At 37.9% G+C, this 23,734-nt stretch overlaps 1 protein-coding gene across 1 annotated transcript in view; it reads right to left on the bottom strand.

The window, feature by feature from the left end:
• LOC311213676 (transmembrane 9 superfamily member 2-like) overlaps positions 1-20,921 on the bottom strand; it is a 30,952-nt gene extending 10,031 nt beyond the window's left edge. Inside the window, exons 1-14 of the mRNA XM_084293837.1 lie at positions 20,705-20,921; positions 20,172-20,239; positions 18,766-18,859; positions 17,414-17,541; positions 17,064-17,193; positions 14,743-14,870; positions 12,222-12,333; positions 9,667-9,746; positions 8,667-8,775; positions 4,939-5,071; positions 3,303-3,422; positions 3,072-3,129; positions 846-1,005; positions 79-230 (exon numbers count right to left, since the gene is read on the bottom strand). Of these exons, the coding sequence (XP_084149963.1) occupies positions 79-230; positions 846-1,005; positions 3,072-3,129; positions 3,303-3,422; positions 4,939-5,071; positions 8,667-8,775; positions 9,667-9,746; positions 12,222-12,333; positions 14,743-14,870; positions 17,064-17,193; positions 17,414-17,541; positions 18,766-18,859; positions 20,172-20,239; positions 20,705-20,821 (1,589 nt within the window). The 5' untranslated portion in view covers positions 20,822-20,921. The remainder of the gene's footprint in view (positions 1-78; positions 231-845; positions 1,006-3,071; positions 3,130-3,302; positions 3,423-4,938; positions 5,072-8,666; positions 8,776-9,666; positions 9,747-12,221; positions 12,334-14,742; positions 14,871-17,063; positions 17,194-17,413; positions 17,542-18,765; positions 18,860-20,171; positions 20,240-20,704) is intronic.
• Positions 20,922-23,734: the final 2,813 nt, after the last annotated feature.

The raw sequence follows: 23,734 nt of genomic DNA, 5'->3' as shown, positions 1-23,734 counted from the left end.
GGCTTAGAATGTTCAAACCCAATTCTCGCTATCAAACCAGTGTAACTAGAGCAGTAATAACAACAAAGCAATACTCACCAAATGCTATTCAGAATGAAAAAGAGTTGAATGAAAATACAGCCAAAGGGCAAGATGCCACCCATTATGATACCAGGCAATGGTTTTGTGAAAAAGGACTGTTCCGGAATTTGGCGAGGAATCTGGTTTGTACGAACTGGGTGTTCAATAGGCTTTGAATGAAATTAACATGATTAAAAGATAAATTGTTACATCATAAATAAGATTACTTTTCCCTAGTATTAAGTATCTAAAGATTTTATAAACTTAACTTTCAATTCTTTTCATCCATAAGCTATCACAAGTTACCAAACTGAAAAAAAAAAACAAACAAACTACAAACCTGATATCTATCATTAGGAAAAATACACACACTTTAAACACTCTAGCTATTGGTCATTAAGCAAGTTAGAACACAGAGGAAAGAACTCTGCTGTCTTTAATTGAAAATAAAATAAAATAAAACTTAGTTGCCTGGCATTATCTCAAACTACTGAAATACAAATTGAAGTTACTTCAAAACTGAAAAGGGTGAAGTGCTACTAAAGTAGAAGAAACAAGTGCTTAAGACTTCTACAAGAGCACTATCAAATTCTGATTCCAGGAGTCAGAAAAAAAGTTTGGTGCAGCTTTCTTATGAGCACATATACAGTTTCAAATCATAAGAAACTGAAACATCATTTCAGTCACAGGGCTGTATTTCAGTCAAACCAGTTCTTGTATTAGGGATTCAATGGCTCAGCTGCAGAAGACAAGTGTATTTCAAAAATGTATTCAAAGAGCCCTACCTTCTCCTTGAAGCCAAAATATGCACCAATAAAGGTTAGTGGAACTGAAATTCCAAACCACATGGCTAGGATAGCAACCAAAGTACCAAAAGGGATGGCAGCGGAGGATCCTTTTACCCACAGGATGAGATTCATAATGAAGAAATCAGCAAAGACAATTCTGAAAACAAAAACAACAGATAATATAAAAAAAAACACTCAGGAAATAATAAATATCAGTTAGTATTAAAACCAAGCCAGCTAAAGGCCTGCATAAGAAAAATGTTGCTTCTTGCAGTCTTTCATTCTCTAACAGTCCTATTTACTTTCAGCAATAGTGCAGTTGATATAAAAATGCTTGTAACATCCAATGCCTCTAGTGCAGGTATCTATGGTAAAGCCACTAACTAAAGTACACATAAAACAACAAAGTAACAGAAAGATTCCATTATAAAATCTATGCTAAAAGACTAGTTAAAAAATAAAAATAAATAAAAATAAATAAAAATAAAAAAATCTCAAATCCGAATCAACTTTCCTAATATTGCCAGTCTTTAACTCCTTTACACAGGTCCTTTCTAATCAGTAAATTCTCTCTGAAAAAAAAAAAACATACTCAGTGATAGAAAAATCTCGTAATTAGGAGGCCACAGCAGTCTCACAACAAACATACACCACACTACAACATTGCAGAAGGATGGAATGTTATGGGGAAGATCTCTCAAGAGCTGTTTTATTAACACCTTATGAAGTTACACAGTTCAGTAGCTCACACTTTGGGAGAAGTTAAATAAATATGGCATCAGTTATGGCATATCTACAGACCTATTCTTTCCTCCCACATTGAGTGCATACACCTCATTTTCTAAACATCTTAGAAAAACAACTCCAAGATGAATGATGAAGATTTCAAATATCCCATTCTGAAAGTAATACAAAACATTCTAACGTTCTACAAGGGAAACCCATTTAAAAGCCTGACTGAATTCCCACTGTCCTGTGTTCTGAATCTTCTGAATTCACGAAGATTCAGCCTCAGAAAGGGTCACAGCAAAATGCACCATCCTCTGTGTTTTGTTAAAAAAGGGTTCCCAAGGCAGAATTTATACTACCCTTAAGCAAGCATACACACTCCACTCTATTTAATTAAGAAACAAAGGGGAAGGAGGGTGTGACTAGATTAATAGGCAGGCAGAAGAAGCCTTACACTTGCCAAAACCGTTTGGGGGAATAGACATATTAAATAAGCACATTCAAAGTTACCTACGGTGTATGCATCTTGTTGAATAAAAAATAAATCCATTTTATAATCTGCCCACGCTTTTCATGCAGACCCCACTTACCCCCTCCAAAGTTAGAAAAAAACCCAACAACCTGCATATATGAAAACCCATCAGTCTACTGAGACTCTAAGTGCCTTAGGTTGTTTATGATGTTATGCAAATTCACTGAACTAGCATAGCATAATCAAGACATCTGTTCCTATTTTACCATCCCCAATCATTTTACTTCCTCTGTGAAACTTAATTTATTTGGGAGTTTAAATGATCACAACAATATTTCTTCCACCGATAAACAGTTTCTTCTCTCTCAAGATAATATCTAAATGACAGCAGGGAGACTGAAGCACATTTTGTTTAGAAATAAGATCTCGTAGAAATACTACACTCAGTTGTTATCGAACACATTACATTTCATTTGATGAAGGTCTATGTTAGTTGAAATCAATTTATACTTTTTTTTTTGGCAGAAATACCTTAAAAAATTTATAACCTTTTCCTTAACCTTTGCCAAGGGCATTTGTCAAAGGATAACTTCATGTAGCCAAAGTTGAAACCACGAAATACAGAAGACTTGCAGAAGAAATTAGTTTCTATTCCCTTTCTTCACTGACCTAATTCTCACAAAAGGTCTTGAGAGCTACGAGAAAAGGAAAGGTAGGAGAACTGTCACTCTTCCCAAGCACAACAGCATTGGCCATAGTGTTATACACAACCACAGCAATCTCAGAAACTGGACATTACCTACATTTATATAAAGGCTTACAACGTTAGAGAATCTCTGCATTATTCTCACCTGGAAGCATATTAAACTTCTCCAAATTCTTAGATCTGTTTTGGCTTAAGATCAACTGCCTATTAAAACAGCTACACTGCCGAAGTTAACTTCCTAAGCAACATTTTTCAACTGGTCACTCAAAAGAATTCTAAGGTAAGAGGAATTTTAAGACCAAGGGGAAGCACTTACCCAGGACAAAGCAGAGCTGTAAGCAAAACGTTTGTCTTCCACTTCTCGCCTCTAAATGCTGAAGGGAAGAAGGAAAAACAATTTCAAGGTGTAGACTTTTTCCAACTGTTTTACAGCTGGGCAGCACAAAGCAGGTTTATTGTCTGAGACATGAGCTCCAGTTGGAAGTATTAAGCTCAGCAATTCTGAGTTTAACCTGCTGTGCCACATTAAACAAATGCTTCTACTTACTCTTGTACATTCTAGCAGACACATAACCAGCCGGAGTTCCTAGTAAGACCCACAGTACAACTGCACAGGTCATCAAAGCACCACGGTTGGCAGGAGAAAGAAAACCAAGGCAAGCTAGGACTAAAGATACAAAGAGATTTAGATATTCGTTGAAACATCAGATTCTCCTGTAACACATATCAGAGTACAGGCTTACCCCCTTCCACCACCAGGTATTCAGATGGAGACTACATGTATAAGTTCTCTTATACAGTATGAGAGTACATATGACAGCACCTCTACCATCAATGTTTCCTTCATAACAAAGCATTATTTCCAGGTCAACCTTTACAGGAAGAGTCTCATAGCCAGCAGACTAAAAAGCAACACCCCTCCCCAGAGACAAGCAATGAACTTGAACCACAATGCAGCTTGAAGAAGCCTGTTTCCAACATCCTACGTTTCTGCTGTAAACACGTATGGCCACTACTCACACGTGGTAAGTAATTAGAGAAGTTTGGTATGCACCATGAAGCAGATGTGAGAACAGTAGGTCTGGACATGCCAAAAAATTGGACAGAGCTAAGGGTTGTGGTTTGTTTGCCTTTTAAGATAGAAATAAACATGGAGATGAAAGACTAAGTCAGTTGCTTGAAATACCATGAAAGCACTCAGCCACCACGATGGACAACACTTATCTCAAGAATGCATTACCTTAAAAATAGGCCTGTCTATAAAAACAAACAAAAAAAAAGTTGTCTGAGTCCAAAGTAATTATAGAGGCCTGCACAGCGAGATACTCAGAAAAGGAGTTTTAGTGATCTCAGGCAGAAAGTTTTGTTTGTAGCAGAAAGAAAAATTTCTTTCTATGCACTCTGGTTGGGCAGAAAACTACCGCGGTTAAGTAAGTTAAAAAGAGCTATAATCAATAATGAAGAACAAACCCACAAAGAAAATAATGTGAAGTTTATATTAATCTTACAGCATCATTTAATGAATAGAAAAAAGAAGAGCTGTTCTGTGGTAGCACTGAAAGACCATGATGTCTAGAAAAATCCAAAAAAAATGAAAGAAAAAAGAATGGTAATATGCTTTATAGATAACATAATAAAACACTGACTTGTGACAGGTACCAAAGTCACGTACATGTCTAGTTATTTATTGCAGACTGTCATTATCTCAATGTTATGTCAGTATTATTTCATCGGCATGCATTCTAGCTCTTATTTCTGCATGGCTGCAGGCTGTTGTGTCAAACGTATTAGATAGAAAGTGTTCTGAGAACATTAAAGCTTTGATTATACGTCTTTGAACTTGCATAACTGGATCCTTAGATAATTTACACCATGACAAACTGTGTTTTTTTTGTTGTTGTTGTTTTGTTTTTAAGGAAGCTTGTAACAGGGAAGATTCAATACTGCAATCATGAAGAATCTGAACTGGTCCGGGTACCACAACATTTTAAACAGGATCATTTCCAATAACATTACTGAAGCTATCTAAATTACTGTTATGAAACAGCAGTGATATTTTATTTTATTAAAGGAAGGACTTCACTTCCAAAAGAAGGCTTCTAATATTTGTGTAAAAACATTGTATCTTTCTTACACTATTGCACTACAAACACATCACCTTAGTAAACTAAAAAGTTACTTACATAAAGTAATAAATGTCATAATGAAAATCTGTGTTCCTTGGCCCAAGAAGACAGACAGTAACATTCCCTTCCTTGGAGGTCTAAACACATCTCCATGAACCAGCTTCCAGCCAAATTCCTCTTGGGCATCTTCCTGTACAAAATCAACAATGTCTTTAGCAAAAATACATAACGCAGTAGTGAATTAACAGAAACAAGAAGTGAAATACATATTTAGAGTTTGATTAACCTCCAGCTTAGTTCTAGAGACAGACTAATTGCATCTGATTCATCACTCATTGATTTTTATAACCCCCTAATGGTTCAGTGAAAGAAAAAGGCAGGATTTATCAAGAAAATCCTCATCTCAGAGCAAGAAAAAACAAAGTGCAATTAGCCAAACCATGTAACATCATTCTAAATTTAAACCAAAACAAAACATTTCATTTAATTTAACTTGGATTATAGCATTTCAATGTAGTTCAAGCTAAGCTTTTTTTCTTTTTTTTCCTCTTCCAAAGCATATCAGTCTCAATGACAATACTGAAAAGGATTAAGTGGTCTGTTCCCTGTACTCCAGAAGAAAGTCTGCTCCCTAGACTCACTAGGGGCAAGTACAAACATTCTTTGTCCCACTGACAGAAGTGAATGGATGGATGGCATGGGGGGAGGGAGGAATCCTTAGTCCATTGGTACTAAGGAACCACTGCTGAAGAATACAGCTTTTCAATGAAGTTGCTAAAAACAAATACCTCCCCCTCACAGAAAACAAAACCTAAACACACAACTGCAAGCAAACAACCACTCAAGAAGACTACTCTCTTCCTCATACAGTTAAAAGCTCCAGGTTTCATTCAACCCAAGCGAATTGCATATAGTTCACTGGACTGTTTAAACACCAAAATCACGGCACACAAGAAACGGTGCAACAAAGAATACAGACCAAACCGGTGAATGACACAAAGCATCTTATCTTTGTCTTCCTTATGCTGATACTTCTGCCTGCATTTGTTAGCTAGAAATTACTCTCAGAAGTCTGGTATATTAAAAACCGAGAAATGTCTCTTAAACACAAGATAACACTAATTGTAACTATGCCCATAAAGAAAGGGATACCAGGTATCTCAGTATAATTCCAACACATCAGTACTCTTCCAGTAAAGGTTTGTTTAGTTAAAGAAGAATGAAAACCACACTTTCTTTTAAGTCACCATAATTAGTTGAAGTTCAGAAGATAAGAAAGTAAAGGCAGAAGGAAGATTTTTCTCAGGTAACTGCAAGGAATGAAAGAATGTAAAAGGTTACCATCTGAAGCTAAATTTTATCTGTTTTCAAAATGGTGAACACTAAGCATAAACACTTAATACTTTAGTTCCTGACAAAATGAGGAAAATGTTGTGCAAGTTTGGAATGCATGGCCCATGCATTTCTCTCCCTTCAAGTGTTCCAATGAACCACCAGTTCAAGTGAACCACCAGCATTCCCTAAGTGAGATTACTAATCTCCTTCAATGCATCTTCCTCAGACTGGACCCTCTTTTGCACCATTATTTCACACCTTTTTAAAATCAGCTCCTTGAACTACAACAGATCTTTAAGTCTCTTACACTGGCTAGAATACAAAAAAGTGGATTTTTGAAAGTTGGACCTATCCCTGCTGTTATCCGTAAAAACTAATCAAACTTTTAAAAGTCTCACTCTTTATCACATTAAGAATGACCAACTAATAAAAAGACAACACAGTATAAGATATTGAACATGATTTAATTGAGAGATCAAACAGGAGCTTCATAAAAAGGAGCAGTTAAAGAACATGGAAAAATTCTTCCACTTTAATTACTGTCTGCATTTGCATTAACAAAAGACATTAAATATCAAAAACACAGAAGAATAAAAGTACTTTCAGATGTTTTAGTTTCAATATTAAACATTTTTGTGCATTTAAAGTATTTTTTTTTTATCCAGATAGACAGCAACGACAGTGCAAATTCAAACCTTTATAGTATCTGACATTACTTCTCATCTTTGGCTTGCAAATACCACTTCTACCAATTAGAAAGAGTAAATTTTCATTCAGTCTTTCACCCTCGGTCAACTGGTCAAGTCTTTTTTTTTTTCCCCCTCACCATCAGTTATATTCTCTTCCAGGGTAGCAAGCCACCACAGAGACTTGCCCCTTTCCCATTCTGAAGGGGTAAATATTTCAAAAGAACTTGTAATGGATTCAGGCAGTCAGCAACAAGCTTTGGTCACACAAACCAGGTTCAGTTTGATACAGGGATTACAAGGATAATTGTATTAGCAAAATAAACAGTTGCATACGCCAAGTAGTTCTAACACAGCTAGAGACTACTTGAAAATGTACTGAAGTCATGCTGCACACAAAATACAATACTGTGATCTCCTCAGTAGAGAGGGAGTATGAGATTCCATCACACTTTCTAGCCACTGACAGAAGGCAACATATATTTGTATTAGTCTACATTAATCAGAATCTCTCCTGTCACATTTAGCAAGAAAATACTGTTCCTCGCATTAATTTTACTCCATTATTAGCCCTTAGTTTAATTTTTATTTATTTATTTTGCTATAACTGTCAGTTACTTTTAAGGGATTTCGCTTACCTTACAAAGGTGCATAGAATGATATTTCTTATGAGAGTTTGCTTTCTGGACAAGCTACCTGACAAACTACTACTACCTTGGAACTGGAAAAGTTACAACAAAGGAGCTTCTTACTGCAGCTTCAGATAGACACAATACCTGTCTGCAGTAGTTTTTAAGCCTGATCCGTCATCAAGAGGGGAAAACACGGCTATCAATAAAAATATCTGCTCTTCACAAGTTTGGCTGTTTAAACTTTAAAACACATTTTTAGAAAGAAAACATGCCAAATGGATAGCAAAATCTTTGTTTCTGTGCTGCACATATACCTACAAAAATTACAGCACAGCTCCTGTGTTAAATCTGTGTAACATGACTACAAACAGGGCTGCACTAACAAGGAATCTTCTGCATAATCCCAGGTTGCCAGTCATAGACTCACGGACTAGCTGAGGTTGAAATGGATTTCTGAAAGTTATCCTGTCCAACCCCCATGCTCAAGTTGGGCTACCTAGAGCAGGTTACCCAGAACCATGTCCAGATTGCACTGGTATCTCCAGTGATGCAGATTCCATAAAGATCATTACTGGCTGCTTAGATCAGTGACGTGTTTACCCTCTGTACATCCTGACTGACTCCATAATGCAGTCATAGGACTCAGAGCAATTGATACCTCCTGATGGTGAACCACTGACAGAACACTTTGCTTCAGCTTTTCAATGTCTACAGTGTATCCTGTGGCTGTTGGTATGCTGTGAAAATCTATGTTAAAAATAAAATAAAAACACCAGCTTTCCTTTGTTAAGACTTTGGAACAAAGGGACTTATGTTTTAAAAATGAGTTTCTTCACTAGCAAAAGAAAAAATCTGTGAATCACTCCACATACTTCCTAAAGCTGAAGTCTGTCCTTGCATATTAAAATTTATTAAAACAACTCCCAAGAAGTATGACTGTCATATCTGCCCATTTATTCCTTCCGTTAGGAGAGATGAAATAGCAATAAAGCTATTTTTAACTGCCAGATAAATTATCATGTTTCAAATTCTAGATAGTTATACATCTCTTCATATTGTATACACTATTTGAGAGATATCCCCATTGCCAGAAAACATGCATACATATACAAAAGCTGTAAATCTTACTCACAGAAGAGTCAATCTGGTTGTATCTTGCAATATCTTTATGAAGGGTCCTCAGAATGATCATAGCCACCATGCCAGATAAGAAGAGAACAATTACGAGGGAATTCATTATACTGTAGGTAAAGAAAAAAAAAAGTCAGGCTTTCAGTCTGCTTATTCAGGTTTCAGGACATGCACTCCAATTCAAAACCACATGTACAGATCAAGTCAATAGGAATAGCCTCAGATACTCAGATATTAGACAAGACATTCCGTCAGACCTTTTAGTACTTTCTCATACAGAGAAGATACACCTTTTTAAGTTGTGTACCTTTATGACTTCTTAGGAGACAGAAGCAAGAATATTATTTATGTTGTTAATTCTCAAGACAGTTACATATTGCATTTCTTCATCTTCCTTTTTACATGGCTCCAAAGGTATTTTCTTAGTGAAACAACTACAGCTCTCAAAGCTGATTTTACATGTATGAACCCATCAAATCTACATCATGCCAGTTAGTATTTTCTGGATACATATTTAATCTGATCAGCCTTTTCAAACACTTAATATTGCACATTATAATTTCAACATAAATCATATACTTACTTGATATATTTTACTCATAAAAGCAGCCCTTTTTTTTGTTTGCAGCTGCTCTGTACAAAACATGCAGTGCACATATGTACCTCTTACTTCACAAATGGAAAAAGTCAGTAACAATAGCAACATTGCAGAGCAGCAGCTTCTCAGAAGTTTTACAAAATGGAGATGAAGTAAGACCATAGAGGTTGCCTTCCTTTTGGACACTAATGTTGCATTCCTTTGGTGAAATGCAATACTTCGGTTGCTCCCAAGAGATGCAAGACTGATAAGTCACTCCACATATGAAAACAAGAAAGTTTACTTGCCTGAAGACTAACAGACTTTGTTTTACCACAGCAGAAGTTATGTATCTCTAGAAGCACAAATAAGAAACCTTTGTGCTCCCCAGCAAGGTTATTCACTGCATAAATACAAGTCATACCTAAACCACTGGATGTTTGTGTGTGGCATGGACTCCAAAATGTAATCCCATCTGGAAGCCCACTTAATATTATTCTTTTCCTATAAAGAAATTAAATAGCAATTAATAGAGACAAATACAAGTTTGTTGCAGTCTCTGAGAAGAAATAAGCACACACAATCTCTTCCAGAAACCTTCCATTCAGCATTAATATCTAAGCTTGGTATCAGACCTGGATGTTAGACCTCCCTTGTGCATTAATAATTCTTTTCATCTCCTGAGCCTTTCAAAGAATATTTCATTTATTGAAATCTCCTATTCGTGCCTTCTACCTTCAAGTGGGGCTTCACTAAGCCTCATCTTCCCATGATTTGCTATGTAGCTGCCTGCAACTCCCAAATACAATCACGCCATTGCTACAAGATATTCCCAGCATAGCACATAACATGAATCTTCAACTTTGTTCAACACACCTTATGAGCATGTTTCTAGTTTCCCCTGGATTTTTCCCTTTCTCATCATCTTTAATGTGTTTAGCACAAACTTTCTTGCTCCCTGCCGTAATGGTATATGACACAGAATATTTTCCACTCCTGGCAACATACCCACTGACAACTTTGATTTCTGTTTTCCCTTTGAAGGATATAAGAACAAATCTTTCAGCAAGTTTCCTCTTCAAAAGAGACTTCCATCCTCTCTTACCTCCTCCTCTAGATGCTTCATGTTAAAGTGGTACAAGTGATAACTTCTTCTGACCTCCAAGCCTTATCCTCCACCAGCTAGTCTCATGGAAGGTACATTTGCTGTCCTGCTACTAAACTCTGTCTCCTGACTGGTGTGAAGTTCATACAAATTTCTTAGCCTCTTTACCAGATGATAAAACTGTACAGTTAATTATCAAAATTTAGACTATACTGACAATGACCTAGGATTTAAGTTTCAAGTGGTGTTCTGGATCAAAAAAAAAGTTACAATGAATTGCACCAATACAACTAAGTGGCTGAAATTGCCACAAGTTACTCTTTACTAGCACAATCTGTAGCTGATCAGTAGCAAAAGGATAATTTGGACAGATGTTCCAGAAGGGTGGTTTTAAAGTTTGTTATTTGAGTATCAAACTGCTCGCGTGCTTACACTTCTGTACACTTGTGTATTAAACATGTGAGACACAATTGTAACCTTTCACACACACAAAGCTGAATACTTGTCCTTTTATAATGAATTAGAACAGACACCAAAGTTCTCTCATCAGAAATCAGCTCTCATATCAAAAAGGGCAATAAATGCATTTTACCTGTTTATGTATTCAAGATTACTGAAACTAATGTTCTCCTCTTTTAAAATATTTTTCACAGATGAATACTACCCTTTTAATTTATTTTGAAACTATTGATAATGCCTGATATATTTTATTTTTTCTTTCATTCCAAATCAAAGCTAATGGATAAAATAGAAAAGTCAATTTTGAAGTGCCTTGAGTGCCATCTGCTGGAAGCATCTGAACCAACAGCTGTTAAAACTTACACGCTCTATTCCCAAGAAAAAGAGAGTAAATAGCCCAAACACCTAACACATTGCGTCTATAACAGGACAAAGTGCACATTGCAAGTCTACACTACAATTCATCAACAAAATTTAAACAAAAATGTTAATAGACAGGAGGTTCAATCACGTAGTAAAATCAGAGTCTCAAAGGAAAAGTAACAGCATATAGAGCCTTGCACCTCAAGATCTCTGGTTCAAATCAAATTCCATTTGGTACAACGAAAGCTGTTACCACATGATGGCGACTTGACTGCCTATGCAAAATAAGCCAGTGGTCTCAAGCCAAATCCTTTTAGATCAGTGTCTTACATCAGAAGAATAACCATGCCTTCGGGACAGACTGGAAGTGAGGCACAAAGGTTTGCAATAGTTCAAACCACGTTATTCTCACCCCCACAGGAGGCTCACTTTCCATGCTATGGTAAAGACATAGTAGCAAGAAAGTCAGATTTCCTCCTGACTAAGTTGTAGCAGGCTGAATAAAGCATAATACTCTAAAAGACAAATGGCCCACTATCCCAAAAGAAAAAAAAATGCTACCAAATGAAAGCATGGCACCATCAGACAAAAAAACTCTGAAAAACGCAGTATAACTCAAGGAACAGAACTCTTTAAGTTATTACTAACAGAGAGTCATTAGATTGAATAAAACAGGGCAAAACTGAAGTCTATATTTTTTCCGTTTGTTTTCTAATACCAAGAGATCTGGTTCTCAATAAGACAGCAAAGATTGCAGTTACAAATAAAATTTGAGGATATTTGGCCCACAGAGTCCTGAATGATGGTAATGATGGCGGGTGGATGAAGGCAAAAGGTCTCTACTTATTCCAAGTGTCACTTGCAACTACAGCAATGCAATTGTCAATTGCAACTACAGCAATGGAAACATCATAGTTTTGGGGAAAAATGCTTCACAAGATCATCCTTATGGAGTTTACACTGCTTTAGCCCAGTTACGGCTCTTTGCAAATTATCCGTTTTTTCTGGGTTTGTACTTTTGGGGAGTTACATATAACAGATTCAATACTTACTTCAAATGTCACTGAGTAAGTATAGATCAAATTCAGTTTGTTGTTGAATTCTCCAGGAATCTCCATAGGTGGACCTTCACAGCTTAAGTTGTTTTCATCTGTATGTTTGTAACTAAGGAAAAAAAATAGTTAAATAAAATAACATTACATCTAATCAACAGCAGGAATTTTCACAATTTCTTTTTAAGGGTAATCAGAATGGGTTTTTATTGGAAAAACAAACAAACAAACAGGAAGAGCTCTGCATATAATTTTGAATCAGCTATTCAACTTCCTTGAGAACTTGTTTTTCCGTGCTTCTACCACTAAAGGTCAAAGATCTTCAAAGATACCTCTATTATCTCTTATGTTTGTAGTTACAGATAATATGAAAGAAATACATGTACATAATTAGGCATCATTATTCATAATTTCTGTGACAACTTTAGTGTTCAGCTCTGCTGTAACTCTATTTCTCACCAGCACTTGCAGTGAGTTAAAATCTCCCTAGAAAGCATCCCAGGGATTTGGAACACTATCTTCAGTTCATATATGTTCAGACTTTTGGGCACTTGAGAACATTACAGGTACGCTCAGGATTGCCAGGTATGTGAGAGACAAGAAATTAAGACCTCCAAAACTATGGGAGATATAGTGTCACCCTACCCACTTTTTTTTTTTTTTTTTGCCACATCAGAACAGCATCCTAGTCCTAAACTAACATGCTGCTTGATTAACTGGGCCATGAAACCTGAAGATCTTTACCTGGTAAGAAGGTAAGTTTTAACATGAAATACACCTTTCTCTGCCATCATACCTCTCCTCCACATTTTAAACAAGACCACGTTATTGATGAGGGACTTAACATCAGCATATGTCAACAAGGAAGATGGAGACTTTATCAGTCTCCCACAGATTCTTATTTTCCCTCAAGTGTCATTAGGGGAAGGTTGTATATTTTATTTTTAGTGGATTTGTGAGTGCCTTTTATTTATTTTTAAATGCTGGGGCAACAGAAGTAACTGTGTAAACCTTTTCATTTTCCATTCCTATACAAGCAGTCTAATGTCACCTCTCTTCAGTCTTTAATACTCCAAAAAGATAGAACAACTCCAAACAACATTCTACAGTTCAAAAGCATAAACCCTTCTCTGTTGCACCTTACTACAGCTATAGAAGCACAAAATCAAAGAAACCTTAAAGTTTGGTTGAATTTTCTCCTGTGAATCTTCTCTAACACTGGAAAATAGCTTCCCTCTCGCATCCTCTCAATCAAGATGTAGTTACCCAGCTCAGCTACACAATTATTCCTTATATGCATTATTACATGACAACAACTGAGTCAAGCTACAAGATAATAAAACTTTCATGAACAGTCTAGGGTGCTCCAGCCTCAAATACTCCCCACTGGGAGAGGCTAAAGGTTGAAGTAAAGCACCAAGCAAAACATCAGGTCAGAGAATGACAAAATTAAGGTTATGTGCAAACTGACTGTGCCCCCTTGTGGTTTGCATTACAATCAAGTTCTCTTACTTTTGAACCATTCAGGATGCAACCAATAAAGCATTAAACAAAAATGGAGAAGGTTGGTAGAATCTTCTTGCCACCATCTGGGAGCAGAGGAAAATGGAAGGAATAAACATGCATAGCAAGTATAATTCACTAAAATTACACCATGCCATGGCAACAGAAAGAAAAAAAAAAACTACGCCCAAATCTCCACACAGATCGTACACATCTGTATAATTTGAGAAGTTGTAGTCACATATTTTAAGAACATACTTAATCCCTATAGAAAAGGGGAAGACTGAACTGCAGTTCTCAAATATATGTAAGTATTAACTATGCATGAGCAAACTGGCAATAGGCCAACGTAATCACTTCAGTCCAACCTCTGAATTCTTGCATCTCCTTTCTTGGTCAACCTACTAGTGCAGAAACCAAAAAGCTACTTATAAGAAGATCAGTCAGTCTTCTCAGATATTCAGCTGTTTTGAACGGCAGTATTAACTTGATACTTCACTTGAACCTCAGTATTCAAACTAACGCAGGAAAAAGTATATCTGTACAAATATAGTATGTATATACAAAGTATATCTGTACCTTTGTACAGAGCACATTTGGGGTGCAGTGCAGCAAAAGTAAGAGAGATGACAAGGGAAACTTTAACTCAATTAATGGATACTTCTTATGTATCTAAAACATATTTTAGAAAGGAAAGATATGCACAACTATATGCAAATCAATATAAACATGAGAATGCTTCTATTGTTTGTGTCAGGTTATAAGACTTCACAAAAGCAGTTTTTCCAATCAGGATGGACTTCGGGAAACATCTGAAAAGCAAAGTTATATGACATTTACAGCCATGGAACTGCTCTTTACAAACACAGTTCCAGCTGTGAACCAGTATACTGAAAACTTTACCAGAGTTCAAAATAACTGGTTCCTCAGAACTTAGTAACACCAAACATCATTTCAAAGTTTGCAACTACTGATAGATTCCTCAGTACTAGAATTTGCTGCTCTAATGCAGAATTACCTTTGTGGTCTCAGTCGTGCCATCACCAGTCTTGCACCAGGCCAGTTTTCATCCTTTCCACTATGGTACATGATTGTTATGTCAACGTGGTTGAAGAGGTAGAAAGTGTTCTTCTTGTTAAACTCTGACTAAAAAGATATCATCAAGAGCTTAAGAAACTTCCAGCAGGAGAGGGCGCAATGCAGTCATGAATTTTAGAATAAGACTACTGTCCAATAAAGGAGCAGGAAAAAACATTTTTCTACATGCTTGTATAAAATATATACACATTTTCTTAAACAGTACATTGTAGCATGTTATCTAAATAATACCCACATCATAGTTAAAGCATCATGTATTTCTATTAAGATATAAAAGCGTATGACACTATTTTTGCACAAAGCTGCCAAAACAAGTTCAAAGATCTTATTCAAGCTGCCAGTAATTCAGATTCGCCACTGCTCCCCGCCCGACATACAGCCTACCTGGTAGACACTCCAGCTACTGAAGCTGACAAAATAGGTTCTGCTTCAAAAGAGTACCTTTCACTTTCAGTAGCTATTCTGCTTTGTCATCCATATCCTTCCAGAGCTTGGAACTGAAGAACTATATAAAGTTCATATTCAAAAAAAAAAATCACAGTAGATACCTGAGTCAATTCAATTTGACTTGAATTTTCCTTTCTTCCCACAATTGTCATTGTTTAGAAAACTTTAACTATAACTTTCACTTGAATTAAGGGACCAGAATAATGGACTTCCAGTTGAGTTTCTAATTTTAAAGTTCCTTTCTTGGTTTTATATGTTAGCCATTTTCCAACTGCCATAAAATATTGCTCTCCTGTCCCTCTCAGCAAAACATTAAAGTGTCTTGCACTAAAGTTATCTGGATTCCTCATCTTTAACTGCCAGAAGAAGACTAGAATCATGCCTGTATCATACTATAACCCTATCTTTAGGTACCTTTTCCCTCCAATTTAAAGTAGCAGCTGAGGCAGTAATATAATTTGTTAGCTACATAAATGTGAGGATGAACGGTAGTTCTGACACTGCATGATAACAACCTCTTTTCTGCCCCATTTTGAAGGGATAATTACATCTTCCAAAATAGTTATTTAGGTATACTTCTTGAGAAGAATGATATTGCCCAACTCAGCCCAGAAATCAGTCATATTCACTGTGCTACGTTCTTATTTGCCAAGGTAGCAATCCTTTCTTCTACTGCTGTGCTTTGCAACGAGATGCTACAGACTAAAACTGAAGCTGAGTACTGCAGCTACACTAGCAAAGCACCCACACCACAGCTAGCACACCCAATGTGTGCAGCATTTCATGGATATACCATACAATCTCCCTGAGCACTCACTAGGAAATTCAACTATTGCCACTTACATATGAAGCTCATCCTATAAAAAAAATAAAATTGTTTAAGTTACTGACTTTGCCACAAACATTTTCCATGTACCACAAAGCTTCCAAGACAGCAGTATCAATGTAACATAAAATCAATCTTCTCAATAACCCTACAGCATAACATCACAAAGTAATAGAGATGAACACCTAACTACAGCAGGTTATTCAAATCACCGACCATTTTCAGAGTTAAGTGAACATGCATGATAAATGCATCACATGTTAATACAAATAAATTGACTGCACTACATACAAGCAGTAAGTTATGTGGCAGAGCACAGCCACAGCAAACTGCTCTCTCAAGAGGGTGGTCCTCCACCTCAGAAGAACTGCATCACTAATATATGTAACAGCAGTAGTTCACCATACAACTCCCAGGATGAGTGACACATTTCAAACTGTTGTGAATATAATTCTTTCCTCTATCACAGCTGTGTTATCTTCCAGCCATCTGGGAAAAATCCTGAGATATTTAGGTTGTAAACTATGCTAGACATAGCTTTTGCAACTAGAGCGCTGCTCATTTCTGGATCTTCACTAGACAGCTTGTATGTGAAATCCATAAAAGGTCTTGCACACAGACACAATTCAAGTTGTGTGGACACAGAATTAATAGGTATGGAGATGGATACATGAGACATTTCAGAACAAAAACTCTGAGTTTTCTAAGGCTTTCAGACATCAAAACAGTTACTTTATAGCATCATATAGACAAACAAACAAACAAAGTGTCTTTTTGGACACTTCTATCAGAAAGACACTGCATACAAAAGAAGCCATTCTGTTTTTTCAGTGCCCAAATTCTGAATATTAACTATATTAACTATACTTACAAGGCTACTTATTCTTTTTCAGGAAAACAAAGCTTAAAAATAAAACTCTGAAATAAATTACATCTACTATACTAAAGAAAAAAGTTCCACCACTTACATTTATAACACAAGCATCCTTAACTCTACCATCTGGAGTAACAAAACATCCTATTGGGAATCCTGGATTACAGTACTTTTGTCCATCTTCCACATCATAGCACCATGTTACAGGCATGTTATCAATAATCCTATAAAGAAATTATCAAAGAACAAGTCCTCAGGAGATATGCACCTTATTTCATACTGACATTTAACATCCATGTAATGCAGTTTTCAGTAGCACCCACAAGATGCACAGTAGAGGACAACAATCTGATAGAAGAAGGAAGAAAGCAACCACTTAGAAGAAAAATAACGTGATGCTAAAAAAGGAACTTGAAAAAAGCTCAAGCACACATTTCAGCTTACCAGTGATGTTGATAGTTCAACTGCATTCCTTTCTTCAAGAAAGCCAGCTTGCTCCTATCAGCACTGTTTTCTGGGTCATAAGACCTTGTACAAACTTTCTTGCATGTTTCCTGCTTCTTAAAAGTGAACTGGTATGAAAGTACACAAGAGAGTAATTTAAGTTTTGCTTCAATAATCTGTCCAGACTTCTCTTGTAAAGCTAACTTATTTGACGTACATCCCTGACATGAAAGTTTGAGGCAGAATTCCCCATAAAATAAATTGCTTTGACTAAATTTCAAGAGTTCTGTATATCTGGAAACTGTATTCCCCTTTCATGTTGCTAAAAGTCTACAACAGCCCAGATAAATTACCTTCAGATGATCAACATTTGAAAATGAGCAGAAAAGGTACTGCTTTCTTATTTTTAACAGTTTATTTTGACAGTTTTGTCATCTGTTACACCAGATTTTAACTAAATCTTTTTTTAATGTTCTGCTTTAATTTTAGCTGTGTTTCCCTCATGATTTAAGTTATCAGACAACGCTGCCAAAAATGTAACATGTTGCACAATGTCTATGCTTCAAGGGCAGACACCACCTAATGCTAACATGCTCACATTTGTATATCAAACTGGTATTCTAACCCAGTTAGGATTTACCTGTTACTGAGCTAACATAACTAAGACCATGACTGAAAATTCTAATATTATTAAGGCTTAAGCGATAACCAATAACAGGGCATTTTTAATTACTGTACTATATAGCCATTTCAAAGACATAACTGTTACAGTTCTTAAATTACAGGTATCAAGCCCAAATGACACATCATGCTCTGTATTTAAAAGCTTCTTGTGGTTAGCAATCATACGACTACATTAGCTCAGAGAATAAAGGAGAAAGAGACCTCTAGGAGAGCAGGAAATAAGTCCCAGCTTGGCTTCTCTTCCCACTCTGGAAGTTGCCTGATAGCACAACTAAGATGTATGTGAAACAGTTCCTGAACCAGCACTTTATGGCCTCCTATATTACAGCTCAAAAAATGATTTCAGATCACCTAACACTCTAGGCTATATACCCAGCTGTTCAAGAACTACTTAGTTTCTTGATTCCTCTATCATAGAGAAACAGGAGGGAAGAGTGATTACTGGCTCACAGCTTCCTAACTTTTATTAGTCACCCTTCAATGCTTTTGGGACTGGAAGGATTTTTTTGTTCATTTTTATTGCATAAACTGTACAAAGTTTAAATGAATAACAAAACCAAAAAACCCACAAATTCTTCAGCCATGTCTTCAGCTATATCAACAGACTACAGCCATTAAAAAGAAAGCTATCAAATTTAAACAGGATTGTATTTAAGAGATGAAACAACCTTATATGGAGATGATGCTATTCTCTCTCCAAACAGCACTTGCCCAAGATTTTCTGATGGTCTTTTCTCTTCCTTATCTTGACAGAAGTCAAAACTGGAAAAAAAAAAAAAAAAAAAAGTAGAAAAGATAACCTTTAATTTTTAATTACCATATAATTGTAAATAATAGCCTAAAACAATTTCTTAAGTTTTGTCCTTAGCATTGCAGTTTTCATGTTTCTTTCAGGAGGCCTGCAGCTGTTAATAAAAGTATAAGTGCTTCTGTATATATTAAATAGAAATATTCCTATTTGACGTCAGTTTCAACCAAGGTATTTCAAAGGTAAAGTATTTTTAACAAAACACATGGCTTTTAGTCCAAACAGTCTTTTCAAGTAACAGTTTAAACAAACAATATCATGTTTCGCATTAAAAAAAAAAAGTCTGTCCATTCTCTTGGAAAAAAAAAAATAATAATAAAAATCACCCCCCGTTCTTAAAGGGGCTTTTACAAAGACTCTTTAATATGAAACACATTCCAAAGAAGTACTTCCAATATTAATATTCCACACTGCCAAATACCATTCACCAACTCTTTTTGACTCAATACAGTCTGAAACAGCTGAAAATTGGAGCAAAAATATAACCATTCTGTGTCTTTATTATTTAAACATGGGCAGCAGGTTAAGAAAGAGATTCACTTATCTTTGCTGAATAAGTACTTTTCCTCAATGTGTGGGCCTAAATTCATTGGCTTTCATAAAGTTTAGTGCAAATAGAGATTTTGTTGACTTTGAGCTAGTCTGTGGCCTTGTTGCTACTGTTGCATTATACAGTGTTAGAGCTACATTAACAGCAAGTTTCTCTTTTCTATGTTAAACAGCAAGATGATTTTATTGACTGCATATAACTGCTTACTAGCAGTGCTTTTGTAGATAGTTATAGTATACATCAACAAGAACCAAAGTGAAAATAAAACCCAAAAATTAGATACAGAGCTTTGGCAGTAAAAGAAAAATAACAGTGACTTTCCTTTCAATTACTTTAGTTGCCAGAAACAAAAAACACAAAGATTTGGATTTGACAAATAGGAAGGAGTTTCAAATGTGTCAAACAGTCTCTGCTAAGTCTAAAACTGAGCTCAAATGCAAAGAACCTGTAGAAACTCAACAGCCTCATCTTTAACAACAACAGAAGGTGGTCAGGAGGCACAGGGTTGGCCTTCATCCTTTCCACTGTTGCATTTTAGTCCTGCTGATGAGCACTGGATTTGCTCTGCTATCTGTACATCCAAAACAATCCTTTCTGTACACCCAAAACAAGGCTTACAGGAAACAAGAACACTTGTGTTATGGGTTGTATCACTGCACTAAGAACAGAAAACAAACTTCCCAAATGCCTCTGGAAGCCTGTCGTGGTGTACTTACGCATCATACTCATATGGCAGGACCGATTCAACCGAGTCCAGTCTGTTCACAAAGAGCTCAATTAGCGACTGAAACAGAGAAGAGAAGTATGAAAATACAAATCTGCAAAACCAGAGGCACGGCCAACACGAGGCGCATCAGCAACTGTCAGGAGCTAACCAAAGTTGCAGCACGCCACAGTTCCTGCACTCTTCTGACAGGCCCCGACCGCAGCGCCGGGCCACGCCACAGCCATCCCCCAGCAGCCCCGCCGCCACAGGAGGCTGCAGCAGTGAAGGGAAATTTGCTTTTTTTCCAGTCATGACTGAAAAATTGGGCGGGAAAGGGAGAATTCCGCCCTCCCGGGGGAAACGCCAGGTGTGCCTGGGAGAAGGCGGCGGGTGTCACTCCCCGGAGCAAAGGTCCGTCCCGAGACGGACCGGCCGGGGCTCACGCTTGGAGGGTTCCTCGGTCGCAGAAACCCCGTCAAGCCCCCTCGGTGCCTGCACGGCCATCGGGGAGCCCCGCCGGGCCTCCCGCCAGGGCTCTCTCACCTTGCAGCCCTCGCTCTCCTTGTCGTCGTCGCAGAAGCTGACGGGCGCCAGGCCGGGCAGGTAGAAGGCGGTGCAGAGATGGGCCAGCAGCAAGATGCCGGCCGCCAGCAGCCTCATCTTCCAGCCTCAGGAGGCGAAGGCAGCATGAGGCGAGGCGGCAGCCCCGACTCCCACCCCCCCGGCAGCGCCTTGCGGAGGCAGCCCCAGCCCAGGCGGAGGCCGGCAGCGGCGGCGTCACCACAGCGCTGGGGCCGCGGCGCCTGCGTGCTGCCGGGTGAGGCGCCGGGCGCCATCTTGAGGTAGGGCGCTGCGAGGCGCGGCCGCTCCGCTCCTCACGGAGCTTGGGGCTGGCTCCGGGGCGTTTTGGGGGAAGCGATTTCTCTTCTTCCTCGCCTTCCACGCTCACTTTAGTCCTTGCTCTTCTCTTACTCCTCTTATGGCGCTGGGTTCCACGCAGCTGCACCTTCTGCGGTGCTCCCTATTTATTTCCAGTTTCACGATAAATAGAAAGGCGCTCTTTTTCCTAAAGCCTCCTATGGGTGATTAATACCAGAACCTCTTTCCAGGTTCTAGCCCCTGCATAGCAGAGAAAAACTCAAATTAGATCTTTACCAGCTCAGAAATTAGGGGTGGAAATCCCAGATATTTCAACCTTGGGTTACAACCATCACTTTCAAGAATTAAATGTGGTGGGGTTTGTAGGGAGAGCAGGGAGGGTTGTCTGCTGGTTGTTTTTTGGTTTAGTGTTTTATTTTTGTTGTTTGTTTGTATATCTGGTTCAGCAGCTTGTGATGTTTACGGCCAGTAACAGTGGGATGCACACCAGCTCTTGGTATTGCTCCTTCCCCCCTATGATGCAGCTACAGCGGTGCCACGAGCGTGGTGTCAGGCTCCAGGACCACTTGCTCAGGTAGCAAAGGCAGGAGCAGTGCCCAGGGGCAGCTGCAAAGCCTGTCTGAGAAGCAGGGCATATGAAAGCACTGGCTGCAATCCAAGCTCCATGCCACTATGGCAAGATGTAAACTCACTGCTGAGACATTAAGCTAAAAGTATTGCTGCTGATAGAGGGTAGGTAATGTCTCCATCTTCCTTTCTGTAATTCCTGCTTAGGCAAGCTGTTGCCACTCTGGTTTCCAATCTATCTGTGAAGTTACACGTGCATTTCCCATGCAAAACTTCTATGCACAACAATTTTATCCAACTCATAAGTCAGTGGTGTGTTGCCTTTACCATTTTGCAATGGGCAAAAGGAGAAAGAATAAAGGAAGGGTAATGATTACTTATCTCACGTGTCTTTTCTGTTGAATCTGGAGAAACTGAGATGTCATTTCAGGAAGCTCCAATTATAGATCAGGGAATTGTGATCCATCTTGTATTGCTAAACTGAAAGGGAGCACAACTAGATCCCAAATAGGTTATTCGGGAGAAACACATAATGGAGTTGTGGTTTAGAGAAAGTTGACAAAAGTTAATCCTAGAAACAATTGGTTTGTGCTGCTTTGATCCACTCTATCCTGATTTTCACAGAGCAAAAATACTGATTTTCTACAAATACCCATCAAGTGACAGCTGCCCAGAAAATTGTTCTTTGTCATGGAAGTATTAATCTGATCTTTTCAGTTATTAGTTTTGGACTGTATATCTGGAGGGAATTATGTTCCTTTTTTATTCATTCTGATTACATTTTCGAACATACTTTTAATTCTTTCTTTGCTCAGACATTTGAAAGATACGCAGTTTGTTCTCTAGATTTTGTTTCAGGCTTATTTGATTAGATGTTGTATGTGCAGATCTGTTTCTTTGATTATATATGCTTGTTAGCTTGGTTTTCTAAAAATGAAGCCAAACAAACAAAAACCCCAAAACAAGTCTTATGTGATCAGATTATTTATGTACCCCTCATCCCCAGCTCTCCTGATCCCTTTATCTGGATTAAGCCCAAAGTATGATGAACTTGGTGAAAGGCCATTATATTTGATGAAAAAATGCAGGATCCAAAGGAGGATCCTGCATTTCTGCCCTTCTGCATGTGTTACAGAAGGTCATCTTTCCCTTTTCCTATAGACAGTAACATCATCCAGAAACTTGTAGCATCTATGCTGAAAAGTTATCTTTTAAGTACATACTGCAGTCCAGAGTGTTTGAGCGCTACCTTCTTTTGTATTCTCAGCAGATCTATGAGGTAGTCTGAAGCAATGTTGCCTTCTGCTCTCACTAACACATAGGGCAGTTGAATGTCAGTAACTGAACAGAAGGGACTGAAAAATAGAAGATAAGAATAGGGTCTGGTGTTCTCTTATCAGGATGTGACAATTATGTAGCCATGTGACTGTAAGCGCACTGGGCAGAATGAATAGAGTCTGTGGACTCTGCGGCACCTCTGAGGAAGAACAGTCTGAAGAATGCCACATTAGTGAATACAAGACACAGAGGGCTTGGGCAAGTGCTAAGAAAATGGATGAGAATGTGCAGCTGGACCCTTATTCTTTGTCTCCTTTGACTGCCACAAGACAACACGGCCTGGAAAACTATACCACCCCTTCCGATTACTTTGAGAAGCCCTAGGAAAAGCCACTGGTGACCTGATGCCACTGATGCAGACGCAGTACCAGAACATGGAGTGGCTCTGGAAACTGGCCCCTGCAGCTAACATCCCACAGCACAGCAAATCCATGCCTAGGAATGCACAGGGACTGGCTGCTGGCACCCTATTTATTACTCAAACCTGAGATGGAGCTTCACATGGGGTTCTGAGTTTCCTGGTTTTTAGCTAGTAGAATTTCAGCATAGGAACCAGGTGTATTAATTTACTGTGATACATCTTGTCACCATTCCCTCAATGTACAAGGATGAGTTAGGAATTATATGAACCCCCTAAAACATTAAACTACAATTCCCTATTTTTTGCATCTTGTAGGAATCAATTTAAGGGATCTGCAAAGAGTAGGAATGACATTAGTAATCCTGGCAACCAGCTACGCTTTTTGAATTTTTGTAAAAGATAACAAATTGAGAAAGCACTTACAAAAC

The sequence above is a fragment of the Netta rufina genome (assembly GCF_964035555.1).
Source record: "Netta rufina genome assembly, chromosome: 12".
NCBI classification, from domain to species: Eukaryota; Metazoa; Chordata; class Aves; order Anseriformes; family Anatidae; genus Netta; species Netta rufina.
The sequence above is the reverse complement of the archived record's forward strand: the minus strand, read 5'-3'. Positions and strand labels throughout refer to the sequence as shown.